At 35.5% G+C, this 23,069-nt stretch overlaps 2 protein-coding genes across 2 annotated transcripts; one reads left to right on the top strand and one right to left on the bottom strand.

The window, feature by feature from the left end:
- Positions 1-22,300, bottom strand: LOC310649172 (olfactory receptor 14A16-like; the record flags this gene model as incomplete). Its single annotated transcript, XM_083377479.1, has 3 exons — positions 1-91; positions 3,754-4,302; positions 21,942-22,300. The coding sequence occupies 3 exons, from the start codon at positions 22,298-22,300 to the stop codon at positions 1-3; spliced, it is 999 nt and encodes a 332-aa protein (XP_083233605.1).
- LOC310649173 (olfactory receptor 14C36-like) lies at positions 7,713-8,657 on the top strand (the record flags this gene model as incomplete). Its single annotated transcript, XM_083377480.1, has 1 exon — positions 7,713-8,657. The coding sequence occupies one exon, from the start codon at positions 7,713-7,715 to the stop codon at positions 8,655-8,657; it is 945 nt and encodes a 314-aa protein (XP_083233606.1).
- Positions 22,301-23,069: the final 769 nt, after the last annotated feature.

Raw genomic sequence — 23,069 nt, 5'->3', positions numbered from 1 at the left:
TCACTTGGCTCCTGCTTCACTGATTACGTTGTCAAATGTATTGCTTTCAGCCTTTCTGTAATCTAGCTCAGGAATATCTACATAAAACTGGCTAAGGATGAGGAAAGACAACATTCTCCTATATTTTTAATGTTAATTTTGTTTCTTTAAATACTCAGGATCAGATGATACTGGCTGAGAGAGATGGGAAGGATTTTTACCTAGTTCCTTCACTGGCCTTGTTAAGTCTCATGTATTGTATGGATTCATCAGAATTACTTGCAGATTTTTTCCCCTATGCTTTCACATCTTAATGCTCTTAACTCAGTCATAGCTAACTTTTCTGGTACTGATACTGTATGGTGGGCAAGCACTGAAAGTGGACATATGCAAAAGCAAAGATTCCTCAGGAAGATCATCCAGGAAATAACCATTATAAACTTGTCATCACATCCAAAGGGCTGTAACAGTCAAGAATTTTGTTTTGTTTTGCTGCTATTTAGTGTTCAAATAATTTTTCTACTCCTGACCTACTAGCCCTAATTTGAGGATGTTTATTTAAAGAATTTAGAGAACCAATTGGCAGTAGTGATTAAAGCATCAGGCTAGAAATTGGGAGATTATGAGTTCTAGTCCCACCTTAAGAAGAAAACCATCTGGGTATCCTTGGGCCAGTCATTCTCAGTCCTCCAAGGAGACCACAGGAAATCATTTCTGAAAAATCTTGCCAAGAAAACTGCTCCAACCTGTCCAGTCAGTTAATGAATTTACTTTCACCTCATAAGCTGAGTTTCTTGCCTCATATCCTTCATATTGATCATTCCAATCTAAGGCTTCTTATAGCAAGTCTGGTGATTGCTTATCAATTCCATCCATTTCCACTCCCTGAAATAGAACTCGGACACCCAAAAGAAAGGCAAACTCTGTCTATTGCAACACATCCTATGTGTATATGTAAGATTTCCAATTCAATTCTTATATAAATATGGTTCATTATATAAAAAGTCATAGCAAACATAACATCTATAGAAGTCCATTTACTAACTTTAATTTATTCATGCAATCAGAGCAATTTCAAAGGGATTTGAATGTTTACCCATAGCATTTCTAAGAGAAATATATATTTTAAAAAAGTTCTTAGAACTTTTTAAGTAGTGCATGAGTTTTAATAAGAGAAAATTTGGTTTTTATTCCAGATAAAGCAAATTCGCCACCTGCTTCCCAACACTACATCACTGTTTTTTACATATTCTCACTTAGCCTGATGAAGAGAATTTGCTTCAAAAACCCTTTCAAATGAGAAGAGTGAAGATGAAATTATATAAAGAAAGAATTTCTTAACTAAGAAACAGTTGGAGGATGTTCTCTTCTCCTGAAGAGATTCAAAATAATCTTCCACAAGATTTTTTACAATTTTGTTAGAAAATGTTTAGAAAAGAATTGTTAGAAAATTTTTGCTTAGTTCTATTTCCTATGATTTAATGATGGCATGTGGGGTTTTTGTGTTTGTTGTTTTAGATCTTTATATAGTTCACCATTGTTGAATATTTCCATACTCCATTCTTAGATATTGCATTCTTCTCTTAAACCCCTTTGTACCCTTTTTCTTGCTTACACTTTCTTCCTCTCATATATTAAATATACTATGGATAACCAAGAAAAATAATCAATGGATCATCAAACAAATCAACCCAATAGTCATACGTAAGGCACAAATAATCAAATTCAAATTATCCCAGCTGGACATACTTTTGGAAAGAAAGAAGACTGCTAGCAAGATGGATAGATTCAGTTTATAGTGTTGATTAAGTACACCATTTGAAGACCTGAAAGACCAAGGTAGGGACACGTTGTCACTAAGAAAATCTATGTGGTCGCTAGGAGCTAAAAAAAACTTGATGACACAAAATAACCACTCAGATCTATCTGTATAACTACAAATATATAGCAGGGCTCTATAAAATTATGCATATGGAGTTATAGGTAAAGATAAAGGTAAAGGTTCCCCCACACATGCGTGCTAGTTGTTTCCAACTCTAGGGGCCGGTGCTCATCTCCATTTCAAAGCCGAAGAGCCAGCGCTTATCCGAGGAAGTCTCCGTGGTCATGTGTCCAGCATGACTAGAAGCCAAAGGCGCACAGAATGCTTTTACCTTCCCACCGTGGTGGTCCCCATTTTTCTACTTGCATTTTTACGTGCTTTTGAACTGCTAGGTTGGCAGAAACTGGGACGAGTAACAGGCGCTCACTCTGTTACGGGGCACTCGAGATTCGACCTGCCAAACTGCCGACCATCTGATTGACAAACTCAGTGTCCTAAGCCACAGAGCCACCGCGTCCCTCTGCATATGGAGTTATACGTCAGTCTATATCTATTTCAGTATTGTATATATTCAGCTATGAATCCATTACATTTCTGCACCATTTCAGAAATAATTAAAACAGAACATAAAGATAGTAACTTTTATTTTGGTTTGTATCTTTCCTTATTGTGCTGTACATTTCTGCTGAATATTTACATTCTGGTTTATGATTTTTACAAATATATGTCTGTTTCCATTAAAACTTCATTAACAAACTTGAAGAAATACATCTATTATTGTTCTACATTATACTCCAGGAAGTAAGTGTTAGACTAATTTCCTTAAAGGCTCCATAAATTCAATGACATTGAATATAAGAGAATAACAGAATACATAAGAGAATAACAGAATACAAAGTTGGGAGGAATTTTGGAACTACTAGTCCAACCCCCTGCTCAAGCCAGGACTTCTATAACATTTCAGACAAATGATTGTCCAATGTCTTCTTAAAAACCCACAACTTTTGGAGGCAAGTCATTCCAGTGATCAATTATTCAAACTGTCAGGAAATTTCTCCTAAGTTCTATGTTGCTTCTTTACTTGATAAGCTTCCATCCATTGTTTCTTTTCCTGCTTTCAAATACTTTGGAGAACAGGTTGATCTCCTCTTCTTTGTGGCACCAGATATTGGAACACTAATTTTGTGTCATACCTAGTCCTTCGTTTCATTAAACTAGACATACTCAATTCCCATACCCAATACTCATACCCAATACCCATAAAGGAGTTCAGTTGCAGGTTGAGGCTCTTGAGCTTGGAACAATTCTTTGGGATGGTCTGAGGATTCCTGTTTTATGTAGGAAGTTGAAATGGAAGGCCTCCAAGCTCATTTCCAATCGTATAAATCAATAATTCTATTTTCTAATGCACTATGAAGATGTTTTTTAAAAAACAGATGTAAGTATATTTATCAGATAGCTAGAGATACTGTATACAGAAATGTAGATATAGACCTACATGGAGATAAGGATATAATATCTGTGCAAAGACAATATAAACTGTCTCTGTATTTCTATTCAAGCATTCTAATCAATGAGATCTGTCTTGCTTTTCAAAGAAAATTAATGGAGGCTACATTTTCCATCTTACAAAGCATACAGGGAAAGTTGATGTACCTTGACTAGAAGTTCTGTCCCTGCAATTAAAACAGCTAAAATGCCAAAGTGAAATGACATAGTTTTGATCTAGTAACACAAAGTACTAGTACATCTTATGGATTTTCCGGTGGAGTGAATGTATAGAATTGAATTACCAAATTAAAGTTTTATACAGCACAAATAAACATGATATTTATTTTCATTGTGCCATTTGTTTGTGAATTTGTTTTTTCTTTCTAAAAGTAAATATCCTAATGTTGAAAAACCATTTGGAAATGGAAAGTAATGATAGATTCCTTGATGTAGTGTCACACTTAAACATTTTCCACAAGGCAACTTTAATTTCTCTGTTCCTCATAGTATAGATAATTGGATTCATTAAAGGAGGAACCACAGAATATAATACAGTGATTACTGTATCTATATCTGAAGGAGAGTCTGAAGTAGGCTTTAAATAGGCAACACTTCCAGTGCTGATAAACAAGGAGACAACAATGAGATGGGGAATGCAAGTTGAGAAAGCTTTGTTCTGTCCTTGTGAAGTAGGAATTCTAAGCACAGATTTGAAAATCTTAACATATGAAACAATTATGAAACCGAAGCAACCAAAGACAATGCATGCACTGAATAGAATAACTCCAAATTCAATGAGGTATGAATTATCACATGATACCTTCAGAAGTTGTGGGATTTCACAGAAAAACTGATTCAGAACATTGGAACAAAAGGTGACTGCAAAAGTGCTACAAGTGTGCAAGGCTGAGTAAAGAAGACCAGTTATCCAGGCAATGGCTGCCATCTGAAGGCAGGCTTTCCTATCCATTATGGTTTCATAGTGCAGTGGATCACAAATAGCAACATATCTATCGTATGCCATGCCAGTGAGGAGGAATAAATCTGAGATCAGGAAGAAGAATAAAGAAAATACCTGTGTGATGCACCCATAGTATGAGATCTCACTTTTGTTCAAGAACGCATTTATCATGGCTTTCGGAATAGTGACAGAAATAGAACCAAGGTCAACAACTGATAAATTCACTAAAAAAAAGTACATGGGTGTATGAAGTTGTTGGTGAAAAGACACTGCTAAAATGATGAGAGCATTTGCTATCAAAGCTGCTATATAAATCACTAAAAAGAGAGTGAAATATAACATATTTTTCTCAAATTGATCAGAAAAACCCAGCAGAAGAAAAGTAGAGAAGTCACTTACATTAGGCATTTTTCTTGAGAATGATTACTGTATTCTGTGCAAAGAGTAAAAAAAATTTCAACAGATCAGATAGTAATTATGAACAATAAAATTTAATGGATGTTGGAATGTAAATGTAAAGTTCTGAAATACAGTTGGATTTTTCTTTTCATCTACTTAAGAAACAGAAACCAGGTTTAGCAATTAAGGGTATGGACATGGGTATTCCATAAAGTCACCAGGAATCAAGCTCAATCTGGCAAATATATTACTTTACCCTTTGGAATATTTTCAATTGTTTCATCAACTAAATAACTTCTTCCATGGGATCAACCCCCCCACTTTAATTCAGTAGGCATTAACATCAAGTTTTATGAATAATTTGGACACAAAGTTAATATAGAAACATTTCCAATGTGGTGTATCATGGATTATGCTTCCAAAATAAATATGTGTGAGTTTGTTCAAAGAGAATTATTATGTAAAATATAGAGAAGAAGAGAGAAATTACCTTTACATTCCACATTTTAGATTATCTGAATGGTGTTTTCAATAATCCTGTAATATATTTATGCTTTCTGAATATAACTTTGGTAAGATCAGAATCATTATGTGCCTTTGAAATTGCACTTTATGCATCTGTCTGAAAATACCACAGGGCCCATTTAATCAGTTCCCAAGAGTATTCAGTAGCATTGGAAGTCTGAAATATATTCCCAACAAACAAAATGAAGTGCAAGAATATACCTATAGATGTCCTGTGCTTTTTAGAGCTTTGGGAAACAATATGTCTGGCTTCCTTTGAAAAGTCTATGTGATTAAATACAGGATGACCACCCTATGGGGAAAAAAAGAATGTATAAAATGATAATGTTTGACGTTGAAATGTCAAGCCAGATTGGGTGATGAAAACTATGTTTCTTTGTAACAGACATTGCTTAGAATGTCAGCCAGATAGGAATATATACTTAAAATCCATGGTATAATCCAAATGCCTTATTTATTGATAATAATAATTAGATATTTATTTGAGAGGTTCCTAGATGGAGAGAAATTGGTGTGAAATATATCAAACAGCTCTATAAATAAAATAAGAAAAAAAAAACATGGTGTTCCTTAACATTTAAAAAATATTTGTATTGAATATTTTTATTACAATAGTAAAGCAAACATAAATGAAGCTCAGACAGAGAGGTCAGAAATAAAAGCTGCAAGGAAAGAAAAAAGAGAAAGAAAAAGGGGAAAGTAGAAAAAAGGTGTCTTCTGATCTTTATAACAAAAAATATAAACAAATTTATTACTCTTCACCCCATAAAGTTACAAACAAATGTCTGATCTTCCATTATCCTATCCCTCTTTCCTCCTTTTTTGTTCTCTCTCTCTTTATATACAGTAGCCACCTTGTAACAAATGTGCATTAAACTACAATCACTAGCCTAATGCTTCCTAGGTTAATATGAGTGCTTACATAATGCTTCCTAGGTTAATATGAGTGCTTACATGGGGCTTTCCCAAACAGGGACACAACCTCTTACCTTTATTCTATCTCAATCACACATTTTCACCAGGCTTTCATTTTTTGTCAAGTCAATGACTTGCACTCTTCTTTGTTGTTCTAAATACATTAAAGCCATGTGAGGTCAGTCCTAATTGTGGCTGTATGTGCATGTGAAAAAAAAAACACCTTTGAATGATACAATTAAAGGGAATGAGTTTGTAATAATAAAGGAGAATATGCGTAGCTTAGTTGAAATAAGGGGTCTTTGGTGCTCTCTGAGTTTGACTGTTTTCTTGCAGATCTTTCAGATGTTTTATTACACAAAGTAGGTAACACTATCAGTGCTAGTAAGAAGTTGGGTTTGCTCTCAATTTATATTTTAGTTGCTTGCTTTGTCAGTGTTGGTGGGAGTGGTTTGGGGGTTTCTATGGTTGGAAGTTCCTTGATTGGGGTATCTTGATTGTTAGTCTGTATTAATCTTGGTGTTAATCTATGTTCATAGGTGTTTGGATCTTTTTGTTCCTTTTTTGTCGAGTTGATTTTCTCTTTTGCAAAATATATAGATGTAGTTTGTGTCTATGTGTCTACTGATGGTCAATTTTTCTGAGTACCAGGCTTCCAGGATTTGTTTATCACAGTCAAAGTTTTCCAGTTGAAACTATGGTTAAGTCTGTCCATATGTTGTGAAATTAAAGAGTTTTCATCATGTCTTCTGATTGCTAGTTGGTGTTCATGGATGCCTTCTGCTACTCTTCTGCCTGTTTGTTCTATGTAGAGGATATTGCAGACTATATATTGTAGATGACTCCTGTTTTTTCTCCTGGGACTGCTGGGTCTTTGGTTTTCTTAGGATGTTTTTGAGAGCTTTAGTTGGTTTGTTGTGCTACACTGATTCCATGTGGTTGTAATAGTTGGTAGTGTCTGAGATCTATTTAATGTATGACAGTTTTATCCTTTTTATGGTTTGTGTTGGTTGTACTATCTTGGGGTGAGTGGTCAAACACTTTTTGATAAAGTTGTATGGATATCCATTTTGTATAGATTCTCTGTTTCTTTTTTTGCTGTTCAGAGTTGCCTCCATTTAATTGTTGTTGTTGTTGTTGTTGTTGTTGTTGTTGTTGTTGTTTTCCCCAGGAGGACAGGCAGCTCATTCTCAACCTACATGCTGGATGCCTCCAGGGAACATATCAACATATTCAAGGCAGGGATAGAAACTTTGGTGATCTTCCCCAGTTGTAAGAACTACTCTAACCAATTAATTACTGTAAGACATCATCAGATATCTTAGTTTTTCTTTCTGGATTTCTATGCTACGTATATAGAATTGTCAAGATTTTTTTCTGGAAATCCAAGTGAGATATTTAAAAGTGCAGACCTTTTGATTTTCTAATTGTTAACAGCAAAAACTAAGAAGTGGTAAGTAAATTAAAATCAGTTTGTTTTCTTCCTACTTCCACATATTTCTGGGAAGTTAATTAGTTACATCTCTTGATCCATATTTAGAGTAAAATACAATAAAATATTTTATTTTTCTTGCTTGGATTTCTTGACAATATTTGTACTTTTTCTCCACAGAATAAGAAATGTTAAATCAAACAAAGATAACTAAATTTATTCTTCTGGGGATTTCTGATATTCGAGAACTACAATATTTATATTTCGTAGTTTTTCTTGCCATTTACTTAATAGCGCTAACTGGAAATTTTCTCATCATCACAACTGTTGTTCAGAATCCTAAGCTTCACAACCCCATGTATTTCTTTCTAGCCATTTTATCTTTAGTAGATGTTTGCTACATTTCAACGACAGTTCCCAAATCCCTGGACCACAGCTTGAGAAATTATAAAGAGATTTCATTTTGGGGGGGTGTTACCCAAGTTGCTTTGGTGGTGATGCTTGTAACAGCTGAGGTGACTTTGCTCACTGCTATGGCTTATGATCGCTATGTAGCCATATCTTATCCTCTTCAGTATCAGCTGATAATGAACTGGAATGTCTGTTTTCAAATGGTAGCAGCTTCTTGGATCACCAGCATAATCTGTGCACTAATACAAACTACACAGACCTTTAAATTATATTTCTGCCAGTCCAATATTATAAAACAATATTTTTGTGATATCCCTCAGCTACTGAGCCTATCTTGTACTGACACAGCAATCAATAAGAAGTTGATATGTGCTATGACAGTTATTGTAGGGTCCTTCTGCATTTCATCTATCTTCATCTCTTATGGGTTAATCCTCTCTGCTGTGTTCAAAATGAAATCAATTAAAAATAAGCAAAAGGCCATTTCCACCTGCATTCCACACTTGACAATCTTTTCTTTGTTTGCTATTACTGCTACATTCTCTTATGCCAGACCAAGAGCCATGTCCTCTGCCTTCACAGATTTGTTGACAGCCCTTTTGTACACTGTCCTACCACCATTAATGAATCCCATTATCTATACTTTGAGAAACAAGGAGATCCAACTTACTTTGTTGAAATTATTCAAGGTAAGATTAGAAATTTCTATGGGAAGATGCTAATTATTTTCTACAGACACTGAGGACAATGTGCTTTGCAAGAGAGTGAATTTGGCTCCTTTAATATTTAGGATGATGGTTAAAAGAAATATTTGCCATGCTTTTAATTCTTAATTATTTAAATGAATGTCTTGAACTATGTTAATTGAGCTTGTTTTCTTTTAATGCTGCTAAGCTACTTAAACAGACAGAACATTGGAGTATAAATTCAAAATAATAACATTCATAAAATGTTGATATTAAAATATTTCTGTATATGAGTAACTACTATATTAATTGGTAGCAGGTTCACTTGTTATTGTTATTCATGTCCACATGTTTGCCAATTCCCTCCCATAGAAACTTTAATATTTTATAAAAGAAGTAAGATAAAATAAAATTAAAAAATGATTTGTTGATGCCTACAGCTCTGGATTGGTTTTGGTCTTTGGGATCTAATGTGGCAAAATTTCCAGTATCTGTTTTTGGGGATCTCTAGTTATTTGAGTTAGTGAATCAAACATCTACTAAGATCTCAACAATTCTTGTTCCTGGAAGTGAATAAAACACATACCTAGATAGCTTTCCATGAGAGTTATCTTAAAAGTAACTAAATTATCCTATGGAAATAAATTGGACTTATATGTATTCAATGTTGCCTGCATTAGAGAGAGTGAGAGAGGGAGGGAGGGAGGGAGAGGGAGAGAGAGAAACTCCCATAAGCCACAAAATTCGAATGTTCTTCTTATAAAAATTGTGAGCAATTTTTTGAAATATGCATAATTCAATAGTCTTTAGTCTTAAAGAAATTCTGCTGCTTTTCATCTGTTAACCTTCATTTCTAAAATCTGTTTTATTGATTTGTGGGATGTTTGGTTGGTTTACTATATCCACTGCCAAACTACTACTATGAATAGTTTACAGCAATAGTCAAAAAGAAAGCAAGTAATCTATACTGTTCCATATAAAATCCATCATAAAACAAAAATGCACTAAAAACTAAATCAAATAATCAGAAACAAACAAAAAGTAGCTATGTCCATCAATAGCACTGGAAATTAAATCTAAATCTAAATATTTCTTTCACTTTGCAAACCAGCAAAAAAAAGAAAGAAAAAAATGTGAGATGGGGAAGCAGGATGCAATTGGGTGACAAAGTTTTCCATAATAATGTAAAATACTTTCTCCAGGTGTGTAGCCTTATAAAATTTAGGGCTGAAAGTCTCCTAGAATATACATAAAGGTCGATGTGAGGAGATGCTCACATTCATATAGTTAAAGTTTTTTTCATCCATTCAGAAGCATGTCCACTGCATGTCCATATGGCCTGGGATTCTAATGTGCTACTGGTGATCATAAAGAGACTGTCAATATCTCATTCCAAACCCATGGATGACTTATTTGAGTAGTTTCAGATAGCTGTCAGGTAATAGGGAAGAGAGATAAGTCCTATGACATTCCACATTGGAACAAATGTTGACTCAACTATTGTTTGCCCATGAATACCCCCTCAAATAGGAGAAGAGTCATTGTAGAAGGGTGCTCGTAGGCTTTTATTTCTGCAGATAGTCCAAAAGAAAGTACAATATATATAACACAAATGTTTACAAAGATTAAAAAGATATTGCAATTAAGGTAGTATAAATATTTATAGAAGTATATACTGAGAGGGTCAGATTTATAGAAGTATTAATGTAATAGAAAATTAATGTTATTATACCTAATATAGATATTGGAAATCTAGGGAGAGGAGTTGCTCAGACATTACCCCTGAATTGTTTCTGAAGAGGAATGAGAGGGAAGAAAGAAGAGGAACGAGGGAAAAGAGTAGAGGAGGGGGAAGGAAGTAGGAAGGTTGGAGGAGAAGAAGAGGAGAATTGGGGAGAATTGGGAGAGGAGCAGTAAAGGGAAGAGGAGAGGAGAGGAAGAAGAGGGAAGTAGGGAAGAAAGAGGAGAAAGGGAGAAAGAAGAAAGAAGGTAGAGAAGAGGGAAGAGAGAGAAGGAATGTGGATACAATGAAAGGAGAATTGGACGAGCAACACCAAAATTTATGTGTATGTAAATTTATGTGTATTTACGTTATTAAGAGTATCTGATAGATAAGATTGTAAAAATAATGTATGTTAATACTTGATAAAATATTATGGTATATTTGTTGATATGCATGGGGAAGACTTGGAAAAAAATAAAATAAAAAACTTTTTAAAAATAAAATAAATGGCAGATAAATTATTATATTCCTTGAGCATCACTTTGGAGGAAAAGCAGGATAGAAAGGTAATTAATGAATATATTATTATATGCACTGAATATATTATGGTATTTCATTACTGTGGACATGGCAATATTGGATTTCTTCATTTAATTTCATTTAAGTTTTCTTTAAACCATTTGCCTTTATTCTTTTTTAAAAAATACAAGTTTTATTGATTTTTTAGTTTTACATCCAGGTATTTATGAAGCAATACGATGGTTGGGTAGTTAAAAGTAAACAATAGTAAATAACAAAATCATTTGTAGGTAACTCAAGTTACATCAACAAGAATTCCCTCTCCGATTCCCTTAGTTATGATAACATAGTCAAATTAATCAAATTAATACTTTTCTAATTGTAACCCAATCAATTAGAACAATTTTCAATATATTTTCACATATACATATCCATGTCCTGTTTTTGAGTATTACCTAATTAGAATAGGATATTCCGAACTAGCCTGTAATATATGAAAGAAAATTTAATTTTTGGGTAGCCCACATTTCCCCCATTTCATTATATAGTAATTATCCTGTCTAAAATACATACATTGTTCAAACTTGGCTGGATATATGAATTTGCCACTGAAGACAGCCAGCGCTATAAGGAAGGCTGTGTTATCCTGGAAAGAGCTTAGTCCGAGAAAGCGAGGGTTTTGAGGAGCATGTTCCATCTGATAACTCTTGAATGGAAATCTCTTCATCTTCAGGCATTCTTTGTTGAAACTTAAAAAAAAGAAAAATCAACAAAAAACCCCCAATCCTTACTTTCATACGCTGTCACCTTAGCATCTGCGTTGGATTCATGAACTACATAGAGGGAAAGAGGGAACTACAGAGAAAGAGAGTTCCATATGGAATGTTCCTTTTTCTTTATTATTTTTCTTTTTTTAAAAAAAAATCTTTTCTCTTTATTCATAGAGAATATTATCTGGATGCTGTAATACTTTTTGTAGTTTAACGAAGAGAAGAGTGAGGGGTGACATAATAGCAGTGTTCCAATATCTCAGGGGCTACCACAAAGAAGAGGGAGTCAAGCTATTCTCCAAAGCATCTGAAAGTAGGACAAGAAGCAACGGATGGAAACTAGTCAAGGGGAGAAGCAACCTAGAACTAAGGAGAAACTTCCTGACAGTTAGAACAATTAACCAGTGGAACAACCTGCCTCCAGAGGTGGTGAATGCTCCAACACTGGAGGTTTTTAAGAAGAGACTGGACAGCCATTTGCCTGAAATGGTGTAAGGTTTCCTGCCTGAGCAGGGGGTTGGACTAGATGACCTCCAAGGTCCATTCCAAATTATTATTATTATTATTATTATTATTATTATTATTATTATTATTATTATTATTATTATTATTATTTCAGTGCATTCTTATTTTATACAAGTTTATTCTGTTTAATATCTTAATAGTTCACCAATTATTGAAAAAATCTTTTGTTGTATCCTTCCACATTCTGTAATAGCTAACTTTCCTTTTCTTTAAAGGTCTAAAAATTAAGTATAAAATCAATATGTATCTTTTAAAGATTCCCCTTAGCCTATTAAGAAAAAAATAGCTCTGTCATTACAACAAATATATTCTATTTATCATAATAGTTCATCAATTTTTAAAACAATATATTTTATTATATCACTGCAAATTCTGTAATATATTTCAAAGTTATGTTCTGATAGCTAATCTATTTCATTGTATAGTAATTATTATATCTGAAATACATACGTATTCTATTTGTCATTCTTACAATTCATCTATAATTAACAAAGTATGTTTTATTGTTTGTGGCTAATTTCCCTTAAAAATCTAGATCCTAAATATACACTCAGTTTATATCTTTTAACAGTTCTCCTTGGCCCATTAAAAGAAAAAAATGAGCTTTATTATTGCAAGTCCCAACACTTACAACAGAAAAAGAAGAAAAATTCATTTTTTAAAAATCTAACTCTAGCTTTCTTCTTGTGCCAGGCAGGTTTCCATATCATTGCCTTTAGCTTCTCAAATGTGTCTCCTTTCTTCCTACGCAGGTTGTTTGAATCCAGGGAGACCATCCAGTTATCAATTTTTCATAGAGAGTGACCCCTTTGTAGTCATTAAATTTTCGTTCCAGTAAATCCAATTTCCATGTTTGGCATAGTGCAGTTGTCATTAATTCAATCTGATCTTCTCCTTTCAGATCCATCTGGCTTAGGTCATGTCTGGTGTTATAGTTACTGTTTGGTTGGTTAAAGTCTTAGTGTACTGTAATTGAAGGCCTTTGGCATCCTCCATCTTAGTATTGCTTTCTTCAGCTTCTGTTGTTTCTAAGATTGTAGGTTTTATAGTTGAAGTCAAGGTTTGGGCATCAAGGCTCTTAGTAGATTGTACTTGTTGTACTTTAAAATCCCTTATTTTATTGTTAGTTTCCTCATCCTCTGTTCATTTTTGGGTTGTCAGTTCGTCAATTGAAGTCAGAGTTTCATTAGGTGAGTTTGTGCTGTCAGATTTGTCATTATGTCTGGCTTTTATTTTTGCAGTCATTGCCAGAATTGTATCAAGTATGAGTTTATAGTCGTGGTGGAATATATCCTTCCATTTCTTTAGTATTTTACAGGTAGGCCTTTAGTGGAGGCTTTTTTAATAAAAGTCAATAAATGTCCACCTCCACTATTCCTAAAGGTTGTTTTCAGTGCCAGGTGTTCCCAATTTTTATCTTTAAAGATGGTGTCAAGGACAAATCTGTTAGAGCCAGATCTCAGAGTAAAAAAAAAAGCTTTACTTGCTATACCAGGTTTCGCCACAAGATGTCCTCAATAGTATGTACAGTCCTTTTGCAGACTAATATAAGTCTTTTATCCAATTAATTCATTTTAGCAGTAAATAGGGTAGTAGGTCCCCATAAAAATAAGCAATAAAAACTTTTGAGTGGCCCAAAAATTCCAGAGGTACAAATAGAGTTGCTTAGTTATATAGCTTAGTCATTTGATTTCTTTTGAGGCTTTAAGATTGTAATTCCCCAAGTAAACAGTCACCGATCCTTCAAGAAGGGGGGAAAAGATTTTCAGGAAAGTCCCACAGGAAAGTAATTAGGGGGTAAGAAAGGTACGCTTTCACCCAAATCCTCCAGATTGCTTCGTTGTGCTTAATAGTGATTTTCGCTTTCGGCAGGGAACGGCTTAGTGATCAGCCATGTTATTATTATTGATTGATTGATTGATTGATTGATTTTATATACTGCCCTATTCCCAAAGGACTCAGGGCGGTTCACAGGGTGAATTAAAACAATACAAAAAAGGAAAGATAAAATAGAATTAAATTAATACTAGCCCACAGGATTAAGACAAAGTTAAAATTAAATTTAAAATTAATTTAATTTAAAACCCCTCAGTCCAGGCCAGACAGTTCAAAAAACCAGGTTTTTAGGTCCCAGCGAAACAAGCAAAGGTCTGGGGCAGTCCGAAGTTCCATTGGCAGTTCGTTTCAAAGGGCAGACGATCTTTTCTTTTTTGGGCTAGTGGAGTAACTCCAAATCAAACAGAGGGCTGCCATTCCTCTGTGTTTGCAAAGAGAGAGCCTCCTCATGGTGGTTGCCCCTCCAGGGTGACTTTTAACCCTTTTCAGGGCTCTCCGAGGAAGAAAGACTGGAAGGCAGGGGGGAGCTTCTCCCCAAACGTCCGCCAGTGCCATGTACGCAAACTGGAAGCCGATTTGTCTTTATTCTTATGTGTTCTTCAGTGTTCATTTATTTGCTGATTGGGGCAGTCATCTCCCAGTTCCTCAAGCATCTTAGTTGGGCCAGGACCTATGACAATCCAATGTCCTCTACTGATTTGAAATCACTACTGCTGGCTTCAGTATTTGAGAATCAGGTATGAAAGTGAGCATGAATACACATGGATGGTTGTAAATAAAAGTTTGTTAGTTCCAATACTTATAGCATTGGAGAGAACCTATTCAGTTCAGTCATGATCAATCTCCATAATAATGATGCACAAAGTGGGCTTTAATGGGATAGATATTGTATATCTTTTCACCCTACTCTACCCCTGGGAATAATTGCCCCATTTGGGTAAAAATTAACAAAAATTGAAATTGAATACTTTGCATATTTAGATTCTATACTTAAAGAAGAATAAAGAAGAATATATATACTTTATACTTTATACTATATATATATATATAGTATATATATATATATATATATATATATATATATATATATATATATATATATATATATATATATATATATATATATATATATATATATATATATATATATATATGTTTTCTGAGGTTTTCGCGAGTGTTCATATGTGGATCTTTGGTTATTCGGGTTTTTCCCCGCGTAGAACTAAAGGTGTAGGAGCGATGTTTCGACGGAATCCCATCCATCATCATCAGGCTGGTGGCTTCTGCTTCCTTCTTCTGGGAGAAGCGTGTGGCTGTTTGTTCCTCTTTTTTAAACTGCCAGTGGGTGGAGGTGTGCTCTGATTGGGTGGGAGTTTAAGTGTGTTCTGATTGTGTGGGAGTGTGTTTTGAATGGTGGGTGTGTTCTGATTGGGTGGAGGTGTGTTTTGAGTGTATGGGCTGGTCTCAGCTGCCAGCCTTAGACCTGAGCTGGTGAGTTGTGCTGCTTTTGTTTGGCTTCGTGTTTGTGGTGGTGCCATGTTTTTATAGTGGGTGTCAGTTTGCTTAGTCTACAAGAAATCCAACGGCTCCCTAGGACACACTATCTACCATAAAAAAACACACACAAACCGCTATCTGAATGCACTCTCACACCACCACCCAGCACAGATCAACTCCGTAGCCAAGACACTCATCTCCAGAACAAAACACCTAGCTGACGAACAACACCAAAAAACCGAACTACACACTCTCACTAATGTACTAACAGCCAATGGATTCCAAAGAAACACGATTACCAACTTAATCCGAAGAGAGACACCCACAAAAACCCAAGACAGAGAACAAGAAAATGGCAAAGCCCTCCTCCCATACTTAAAAGGGACCACAGACAGAATCAGCAAGGTCCTCCAAAAACACAACATCAAAACAGCATTCTACACAGACAGAAAAATATTCACCATCCTAAGAAACCCCAAGGACATAATTGGCTTAGAAAACCAAGGAGTATACGAAATCCCATGCACCACCTGCCCCACCACATACATTGGACAGACCAACAGAAGAATAAGTGCACGCATTGAAGAGCACAAAAACTCACTCAGAAAGGGAGAACAAACTTCATCCCTGGTCCAACACTTTGAAGCCACGGGACATGAAATTGATTTTTAAAAAACCAAAACTATCGCCAAAATTGAACATTTTAACAACAGAATAATCAGAGAAGCCATTGAGATAGAAAAACGCCCCCACAGCATAAACAAACGAGATGATACCTCTCACCTACCAACCATTTGAAAACCCACCTTGATTGACAGACGAGGCCCAACCACCAAGAATGATACCAGACCCAAACTCATGATAACACCACATGACATCACCACCACACAACCATTCAAAAAGCAAATCCAAACCCATAATGATAACGAGGCACAACCACAAAACAGAAACCTAACTACAGCTGCAACATCAGCCACTTTAAACCCCTCCAAACCACACAATAAGCAAACTGACACCCACTATAAAAACATGGCACCACCACAAACACGAAGCCAAACAAAAGCAGCACAACTCACCAGCTCAGGTCTAAGGCTGGCAGCTGAGACCAGCCCATACACTCAAAACACACCTCTACCCAATCAGAACACACCCACCATTCAAAACACACTCCCACCCAATCAGAACACACTTAAACTCCCACCCAATCAGAGCACACCTCCACCCACTGGCAGTTTAAAAAAGAGGAACAAACAGCCACATGCTTCTCCCAGAAGAAGGAAGCAGAAGCCACCAGCCTGATGATGACGGATGGGATTCCGTCGAAACGTCGCTCCTACACCTTTAGTTCTACGCGGGGAAAAACCCGAATAACCAAAGATCCATACAGCTGCAAGATGACACTACAGGGCATTGCACACCAAAACAACTAGACACAAGGACTCCCACCCAATCAGAGCACACCTCCACCCACTGGCAGTTTAAAAAAGAGGAACAAACAGCCACATGCTTCTCCCAGAGGAAGGAAACAGAAGCCACCAGCCTGATGATGAGTATACGAAATCCCATGCACCACCTGCCCCACCACATACATCGGACAGACCAACAGAAGAATAAGTGCCCCCACAGCATGAATAAACGAGATGATACCTCTGAGTGAGCACAAAAACTCACTCAGAAAGGGAGAACACCTGCCCCACCACATACATCGGACAGACCAACAGAAGAATAAGTGCACGCATTGAAGAGCACAAAAACTCACTCAGAAAGGGAGAACAAACTTCATCCCTGGTCCAATACTTTGAAGCCACCCAATCAGAACACACTTGGTCCCCTACCCAATCAGAGCACACCTCCACAGAACACACCCCCTCTGGCAGTTTAAAAAAGAGGAACAAACAGCCACATGCTTCTCCCAGAAGGAGGAAGCTAAAGCCTGATGATGACAGATGGGATTCCGTCGAAATGTTGCGCCTACACCTTTAGTTCTACGCGGGGAAAAACCGGAAAAACCAAGGATCTATATATATATATATATATATATATATATATATATATATATATATATATATATATATATATATATATATATATATATATATATATATATATATATATATATATATATATGCAAATTATTCAAATTGCTAATAAAGAATTTTGGGAGGCTGAGATGATCATTTCGAACTCTTTATGTTCTCATCAGTCAGTCATACCCTTTATCTGAGATTCGAACCTGGGCTGATTGTATATTAGGCAGTTGTTTTAACTTCCTGAGCCACAGGTTCTTTCTCTCTTTTTATTAGCTAGGAGGCAAGGCAAATGTGTGTTAAGTATTTGTCAAGGCTTTTTGAATGTACCTTGCTAATTAACTCTTTCATTCCTGCTTTGGCCTGTCTCAAGGTTTATCCACAGGATATAGTCAACTATGACAGCTCATTATTTGTGCAAATTATTCAAATTGCTAATAAAGAATTTTGGGAGGCTGAGATGATCATTTCGAACTCTTTATGTTCTCATCAGTCAGTCATACCCTTTATCTGAGATTCGAACCTGGGCTGATTGTATATTAGGCAGTTGTTTTAACTTCCTGAGCCACAGGTTCTTTCTCTCTTTTTATTAGCTAGGAGGCAAGGCAAATGTGTGTTAAGTATTTGTCAAGGCTTTTTGAACAGTATATATATACATACATACATTTTTTTTAAAAAAGTAAGGTTTTACATTTAAGCAAGAAAAACTACATGTACAGATATAGTATATGGGGTAACTTGCTCAATAATAGTAACTGTGAGAGGGTCAGAGTCCTAGTGGACAATCACTTAAATATGAGCCAGCAGTATGCTGCAGATACCAAAAAAGCCAACACAGTGCTAGGCTGCATTAACAGAGGGATAGAATCAAGATCAAGTGAATTATTAATACCACTTTACAAGGTCTTGGTAAGGCCACACTGGGAATACTGCATCCAGTTTTGGTCACCATGATGTAAAAAAGATGTTGAGACTCTGGAAAGAGTACAGAGAAGAGCAACAAAGATGATTAGGGGACTGGAGGCTAAAACATATAAGGAATGGCTGTTGGAATTGGGTATGTCTAGTTTAATGAAGGACTAGGGTTGACATGATAGCAGTGCTCCAATATCTCAGGGGCTGACCCAAAGAAGAGGGAGTCAAGCTATTCTCCAAAGTGCCCAAAGGCAGGACAAGAAGCAACAGATGGAAACTAATCAAGGAGATAAGCAACCTAGAACTAAGGAGAAACTTCCTGACAGTTAGAACAATTAACCAGTGGAACAACCTGCCTCCAGAAGCTGTGAATGCTCCAACACTGGAAGTTTTTAAGAGGAGACTGGACAGCCATTTGTCTGAAATGGTATAGGGTTTCCTGCCTGAGCAGGGAGGGGCGTGAACTAGATGATATCCAAGGTCCCTTCCAACTTTACTATTATGATTATGATTATATATTACACACACACACACACACACACACACACACACACACACACTCACACGAGAATCCAAACAAAAATCTACATAGCACAAGCTATTTTTATTCTTAAGCCTGTGATGGTTAAGCATGGCCATGCTGGAGTGGAAACAGGTAACAATTAGTTCATCAAAGAGAAAGTGAATGGCTTGTTAATTCACACTTCATGTTTGGCAAGCAAACAGCAGAACATTCTGGACAATGAGTAGGAAGAGCTAGCTTGGTTAAGTAACCTTTTTACTATAAAGGAACTAATTAAAAATAGAACAGAAAACAAGGACTTTTATTTTTGGTTTTTGTCCTTTCTGATTATTCACTTTTGTGCTAAATCTACACATTCTTGTTTATCACTTTCCCAAATATATGCCTCTTGTGTTTTTTCACCTAAGATTTCAGTTGAGACTAAATTACCAAACTAAATAGCACCACTGTAGGAAATGTGCATTAAATTAATTAATTAAATTCCTTAATGTTTCAGAAATCCTGAAATCCAATAAGAATAATATAAGGAAATTCATCTGCAGGTTGAGGCTATTTAGCTTGTTTACCTGAAGGGGATCTCAAGATCTTCTCTCATCCTCAACTAACCAAAAGTTTCCAATTTTTTCCCATTGCTTCTACTTTTCCCTCTTACTGATTAACTATAGGCAAAATACAAAATCTAAATTGTGTATCTCTAATTGTTCTCAGCCAGTGTAGTTGTTTGCATTTGATTACAAAAATTGCTTCAGAGAATGAAGAATGAAGAGAATGAACCCAACATTCTCTGAAATTTCTTAAAACAGTTGTGACATTCTTTAGGTGCAGGTGAAGATTGCAGAGGAGAGATGTGCAAACCTAGAAAAAGATACAGCTGTTTTTAAATAGAAGAAGATAAATGCAATAGTTGATTGGAATGGTATGATGCTTCCTCCTCTGTGCAGGTCGTTGAGTTGGAACACTTCCATATATCAATTTCAACTCTACAAATCTTTAATTGTATTTTTTTCTTAATATACATTTTCAGAACAAATTTACTTACATTTACTAGAGAAGCTGAGAACCAATTTAAATGGGTTTTGACTCATTCCTTTTTGCCACACAAAAATGTGAATAGGAGATTGATGGATTAGAAAGCAACACCCATACATTGGGTAAAAGTTGAGTTTATTAAGCAAAGGGGATCAAGCATAATGGAGACAAGAAATATCCACAGAGAAGGCAGGAAAAAATACAGTGATATTCAACAGAGGAGTATAAATGTACAAGAAAATTTCATATCCCTTTAGCTTAAAGCTCCTCACTCACATCAAAGGAATATACTGATGTTGCCTAGGTGATTCCATTAAGCATATGGCATCTTTATGAAGTACATTTATACTGAATAGAAGATGGTATAGATAACCCCAAATCTAGATATGGTGTTTGATATACCTTATCAGTAGCTTGGATGAAATTCAATAATTCTCAAGCACATTTCATCCTGATGTACATCTGCTTGTACTTGTTTCTTCATGTGTTAGACCAGGGAGCATATTTGTATGAAGTTGTGAGATTTCTGAAAGCTTATATCATATTTTATTGAATTATGCATCATCCTAATTATACTTCTTGCCTTTGTAATTTCTTGTGATTATCAAATTACATGAGATAGTGCCAGATAGTATCCATCCTACCCACATTGCCAGATATCTAATCTTTCAAAAGAACTTCTAATGAGAACCTGTGAGTGCTAATCCACCCTTTGAATGAAGACAGCTGGGTGACTTTATGCCAGCCATTTTCTCTCTCCCCCTCCCTCCCTCTCTCCCTCTCTACTTCCCTCCCTCTGTCCTGGGAAGGAGGCAATGGCCAAGCATTTGGAAATAGTTTGCCAAGAAAAACAGAGGAACTTGTCTAAGTAATCACCAGGAGTTAAGGCTGACTCAAAGGTGAAAAATATCAAAATGTATGAGCAAATGACCATTTAAGGAGAGAATAATATAGAGTCCTGTCTATTTCTGGAAAAAACTAAAGCTTTAACTAGCCATATTATGTGCAAGTGTTAGAGAAGAAGTCAATTCACTCAGGAAAGCATAGGGAATCATAGACCAGATTATTTAAACTTTCCTTCTGTTGCAGTTGTTTTCCATAATAACATTGCACCCTGATCCTAACTTCATTAAATCAGGATTGTCAGCTTGTGGTATGTCAGGGGCTGCCAGATATCTACATTCTGCATCTATAAACTGCATTGATAGTAATTAGGGGTGAAGGATATTTACTGAGCAATTACTGGAATTCTACAATTCTTCTGGATGAAGAGGTTGAATCTGTCCCCATAGAAGTATGTCTTCCTTTCTAATGTATTGCTTTATTCAAAAAGGTAAAGAAAATGACAGGAAAATATAATTTTCTGTTGAATACAATATAAACAGCACTAAAAGAATTTTTTAGAATCTCAAGAGTTTAGAAAGGACAAGTTTGATATTCTTATTTCTCATGCTATAGATGATTGGATTGAACAGAGGTGGAAGAAGGGAATACAGAACAGTCAACCCAAAATCTAAGTAAGTTGGGGTGCTAGAGGGGGGCCTCAAATAGGCAAAAAATCCAGTTAATAAAAACATAAACACTACTGTAAGATGAGGAGTGCAGGTTGATAAAGCTTTTTGCCTCCCTTGTTGAGAAGGGATTTTTAGCACTGCCCTGAAGATCATAGCATAAGATATGATAATAAAAGTAAAACAGCCTATTCCTACAATGACACTGACCATAATAACTCCAATCTCAACTAAATTGAAACCAGAACAGGATAGTTTTAGCAGTTGTGGAATTTCACAGAAAAATTGGTTGACAACATTAGAACAAAAAAGGATTGAAAAAGTGCCAGTAGTATGCAATGTTCCATAGAGAAGACTGGCAACCGAAACCAGAATCATTATTTCAGTGCAAGCTTTCCAATTCATCACAGTCTCATAGTGCAGTGGATGACAAATGGCAACATACCGATCATATGCCATGACTGTCAGGAGGGAGAGATCAGAAGCCGCAAATGAGACAAAGAGAAAGACTTGAACCACACATCCTAAGTAAGAGATGCGTCTAGTGTCCATGAGAGAATTCATCATGGATTTGGGGACAGTGACTGAAACAATGCCCAAATCCTGCAGAGCCAAATTCATTAGAAAGAAGTACATGGGGCTATGAAGTCGATTATCTACAGCTACTGCAGAGATGATGAGAAGATTTGCTGTTATAGTTGACAAATATAACACAAAGAATAAAAAGAAATGTAAAATTTGCAAATCCCATTTTTTTGAGAATTCCAGAAGCAAAAAGTAAGTTACTGTGGTTTGATTATCCATGATTAACTTATGACTTAATTTAATTTAACTCAATTTAATTTACAAACAGAGGTGGAGGAAGTAGTTAGTTAAAAACAGTGAACACATATAACCTGATACAGTCTGAGACTAGAATGGAAAAATAGAGAGAAAACATGCAAATAATAAAAACACAGTTCAGAAAAGGAATGTAATACATTTTGTGTCCAATTACAGCACTATTTATATATTTCAAATTTCTTCTTCCTTTGATTTTTTTTTCCTTGTTGTATATGTTAAAATGTTTGCCTAGACTTGGCAAACATTTTCAAGTTCATTTTAACTGGAGGTTCCCCGGACGTTTGGACCAGTAAGTGTTTCTTATCACTCTTAAAGAATTGTTATAATAATGGAAAACTGAAGACGGGAGTCCCATATAAAGAGAGCACCTTAAGGAAAGCCTGGATGCAAACCTAATACAGAAACAATGGAATTAATTGCTATGTTTTTTTTTTACTTTGAAAAATTGAAGGAACAGACTTTTAATTGGCATTTTTCAACCTTGACAGTTTTAAGATGCATTGACTTTAACAAGGGTATTCTGGGAATTCAAGTCCGTTCAGTTTAAAGTTGCCCGGGTTGAGAAACGCTGCCTTAAGCAAATTAATATTAGTTGACAAACAAATAGTTGAAAAATATCTATATAATAGTACATTTAAGTATGTTAATGGTAGATTAGAATTTTACAATGGAAAACATTATAATTCACATTGGTATTGACCAGGTGGTCCTTAAAATTACAGTACACGAA

The sequence above is a fragment of the Vipera ursinii genome, assembly GCF_947247035.1.
Source record: "Vipera ursinii genome assembly, chromosome: Z".
NCBI lineage: Eukaryota > Metazoa > Chordata > Lepidosauria > Squamata > Viperidae > Vipera > Vipera ursinii.
Note: the sequence above shows the minus strand (reverse complement) of the source record. Positions and strands in the feature narration are given on the sequence as shown.